This window comes from Pelophylax lessonae, assembly GCF_965119305.1.
Source record: "Pelophylax lessonae genome assembly, chromosome: 4".
Taxonomy (NCBI): Eukaryota; Metazoa; Chordata; class Amphibia; order Anura; family Ranidae; genus Pelophylax; species Pelophylax lessonae.
The window spans coordinates 670,198,654-670,202,779 of NC_138771.1; the positions used below are offsets into that span (position 1 = coordinate 670,198,654).

General features: G+C 47.3%; 1 protein-coding gene across 1 annotated transcript; it reads left to right on the plus strand.

Annotated features, from left to right (window-relative positions):
• Positions 1-1,580: 1,580 nt before the first annotated feature.
• Positions 1,581-3,218, plus strand: LOC309553100 (E3 ubiquitin/ISG15 ligase TRIM25-like; the record flags this gene model as incomplete). The annotated part of the gene is made up of 1 exon (XM_082253997.1): positions 1,581-3,218. One exon carries the CDS (start codon positions 1,581-1,583, stop codon positions 3,216-3,218), a length of 1,638 nt encoding a protein of 545 aa, XP_082110123.1.
• Between the last annotated feature and the right edge of the window lie 908 nt (positions 3,219-4,126).

The window sequence follows — 4,126 nt, forward strand, 5'->3', positions numbered from 1 at the left end:
ATGCAAGGAGCACCGTCATTTCCTGATTACCCATTACAATTTTGTGAGACACTGTAGGGCAATGATAAGCACTGTAGTGGCACTGATGTGGCACGGATGAGCACTAATGTGACACAGATGAGCACTGATGTGGTACGGATGTGGCACGGATAAGCACTGCGGTTGCATAAATGTGGCATAAATGTGGCACGGATGAGCACTGAGGTTGCATAGATGTGGCATGGATGAGCACTGACTTGGCATGGATGAGCACTGACTTGGCATGGATGAGAACTGATGTGGCACGGATGAGCACTGATGTGGCATGGATGAGCACTGATGTGACATGGATGTGGCATGGATGTAATACGGATCAGCACTGATGTGGCACAGATGAGCATTGATGTGGTACGAATGAGCACTGACGTGGCATGGGTGGGCACAGATGAAGCATGAATGTGGCACGGAGGAGCACTGATGTGGCATGGATGTGGCATAGATGAGCACGGATGTGGCACAAGTGAGCACGGATGTGGCACGGATGAGCACTGATGTGGCATGGATGAGCACTGACGTGGCACATATGAACACTGATGTGGTACAAGTGAGCACAGATATGGCACGGATGAGCACAGATGTGGCACGGATGAGCACTGATGTGGCACAGATGAGCACTGAGGTGGCATAGATGAGGCATGGATGGGCATGACTGAGGTATGATTAAAGCATGACTAAGGTATGATTGAGGAATGTAGGAGGCAGAGGATGAGCGGTGCTGCAGCCTTCCTCCTCTCTTCACACATTGTAGCGATTGCTGTGTACAGGGTCAAGGAGAGGAGAGACCTGAACAGGACATGCGCAGGTTTGTTGACAACTGATCGCTCCGTCATTGGACAGAGCCATCATGTGGTAAAGGGTCGCTGTCATTGGCCCTTTACCACGATTTGTGATGCGCCGTGATGAAAGATACGTCGTGTTGCGGGGGCGCGCGGAAAGTGATTCTGGGAGGACGTCATTGTACCATCATTCGGCTATGGCCTGGTCGGCAAGTGCGTAATTGCTGTGGATCCTGTTGCAGCCAATGACTGACACTGTGCTGAAATAGCTCAGCTGACTCCTCCATGCCAATTGGTGGGGCAATGACAGGAGTATCTGTGGATGAGAAGGAAGAACATGGAGCTTTAGCAGCTACTGATGACTTCAAGCGTTTCTGCTCCTGGGAGACAGAGGAGGAGGAGGAGGAGGAGGATGATAAAGACTTGGTTAGACACTCCACCACCTTCTCTTCATCTCTGGGTGTATAACTGGCTTACTGCTGGAAAAGAAAGGTCCATGTACCCTACATCTAGATGCTGCACCCCTGATGTGGTCTGTGGATATGAATGCTGGAAGAAAGGCATGCCATGCCACTCCACAATTAATAAATAGATTTTTATCATTGTAAATGTACACAATCATGGGGCTTGTCTTATTCTGACATCAAAAGGTTAAATAACAAATCAACAGAGAGCTGAGCTCAGCCTCGCCCTGTGCTGACGAGTTGTAACGATCTCAATTGTATTTCTAGCTCCAGACTTTCACTTTCATTTCTGCTGTCAGCGATGGCGTTTGCAGATCTGAGAGCTGAGCTTGAATGTTCCGTCTGTCTGAACATTTATACAGATCCTGTAACCCTGAGATGTGGACACAACTTCTGCCGGGTCTGTATTGATGGTGTGCTGGATACACAGGGGGGGTCTGGAAGATATTCCTGTCCTGAATGCAGAAAGAAGTTTGCGGATCGTCCTGCGCTGCAGAAGAACATGAAACTATGTAACATAGCAGAGACTTTCCTGTCTGCTCAGCCAGGTCAGGAGAAAACTGGGGTCTTCTGTACTTACTGTGTGGACTCTCCAGTACCTGCTGTTAGATCCTGTCTACACTGTGAGGCCTATTTGTGTGATAAACACCTGAGAGTCCACAAAAAGTCCCCAGAACACATCTTATGTGACCCCACCTTGTCCATGGAGAGCAGGAAATGCTCCTTCCATAAGAAGATCCTGGAGTATTACTGCATGGAGGATGAGACCTGTATATGTGTGTATTGTGCGATTGGAGAACATACAGGACATAAGATGGAGTCACTGAATGAGGCTTCTGAGAAGAAGAAGGCGACACTGAGGAATGTTCTTCAGAAACTTCTGACAAAGAGAGAGGAGACGGATGAAAGAGTCCAGAGTTTGCAGGAACACAGGAGGAAAGTAGAAGAAGAAGCAGCTGGTGACACCGAGAGAGTCACTGCCCTGTTTAGAGATCTCAGGAGACGTCTGGAAGATCTGGAGAAGAGAGTCCTGAGGGAGATCTCCGGGAGGGCAGAGCGGATCTCCATCTCCATCCGGGATCTGGAAATAAAGAAGGAGGAGCTGTCCAGGAAGATGGTGGACATTGAGGAGCTGTGTAACATGACGGATCCACTGACTGTCTTACAGGAATCAGACACAGGTGACTTGTGTGATAGTGAGGATGGAGATAATGAGGACAGAGAGAGACATGAGGAACTCCTCCATGATGGAGGGGGTCTGGGTGTGGCGGGGGTCTTACACACAGGTTTATCTGATATAATAAAAGGGGTAAATGTATACTTCTATATACAGGGAGCTGCAGACATATTACTGGATAGAAACACCGCTCATAATTATCTACAGATATCAGATGACAGGAAAACTGTATCCAGGTCAGATAGGAACCAGAATCGCCTAGAAACATCAGAGAGATTCCAGTATTGGTCTCAGGTGATGAGCAGTCAGAGTTTCTCCTCAGGGAGACATTACTGGGATGCGTATGTCGGGGGATCAGAGTACTGGATAGTCGGGATGTGTTACCCTAGTATAGACAGGAGAGGGGAGGAGTCATGGATTGGATGGAATAAGAAGTCCTGGGGATTGGGCAGGTATAATAATAAGTATTGGGCGATACATGATAGGAAAGAGACTCCCTTACCCACCAATCTCTCCAGTAACAGAGTCAGGATAGATCTGGATTATGAGGCCGGGCGGATCTCCTTTTATGATCTGTGTGACCCGATCCGACACCTCCACACCTTCACCACCACCTTCACTGAGCCCCTCCATGCTGGGTTATATGTACGGGAAGGTTGTATAAAGATATGTGGGGGGAGGCGGGAGATGGGAGAACTCCGCCCACAGTCTGGTGACATCACAGGGATGGGTGGTGGGATTGGTTTATTGATCAGCCAATAATTGGAGGAAGTGGTGACTCCTGGGAGAAGTATGAGGACTGCAATTTCAGGCCTCCTTCTGAAAATGCTAGTTCCCTGGCTATGTGTAATGTAAGAACATATAAATTGATAGTAAAGAGAAAATAAAAAATGACAGATATGATGGCGTCTGTCACTGACATGAACACCGCAGGCTTTGTTTTTCCGAGTCCCCCTGTAACTTCCTTCTTTTACCTGTTGGTTCTGCTGTTATTTCCCAACTTCCTATAACAGAACAATCTGTCCAGCAGAAGTGGCAGTTAGAGGATTGGGGCAAACCATTTACCACTGACAGGGGTGCTTACAGTGATCAGCTTTCATTTATTGATGGAAAACCTTTATCCCAAAATGAGACACAAATGTTGGTGTAACTGCTTATAAAGTTATCTGGAGTTCTCCTTTAATTTGTTAGTCACCCCCCTCTCCAGACAATGCTGCTGTCCAAGGGGGTCTCCACTGCCCCTCCATAGATAGAGGAGCCACCCTAAGACAGGAAGTGTGTTACTGGCAGGATCAACAGGGGAAAATAAAGGGGAAAAACAGAAAACGAATGCAGCCACTACATCTAAGGATTGGTAAGCTCCAATATATCTTATTTTTGTTTTTGGGTTTTATTCCACTTTGAGTCTCCAACCCGGAACAAGCATGCTGGGAATAAGAATCAGAGAAGTGTCAGAATTCCTTCTCTCTATACTTGTTCTGGGTCAGAGACTGAGACAGTATTGAAGGGAAAGCATCAGCATGACAGCCAGGAAACTAGCATTCTCACAAGGAGAGTTCATCAATGGCAGCCCCCATGATTCTCTCATGACGGATTCCCTTCAACCCTTTCTCTGCCAGAACCTTTTTTGCATTTTTTGCATTCATGTATAAAACATAATTTTAGTCTTG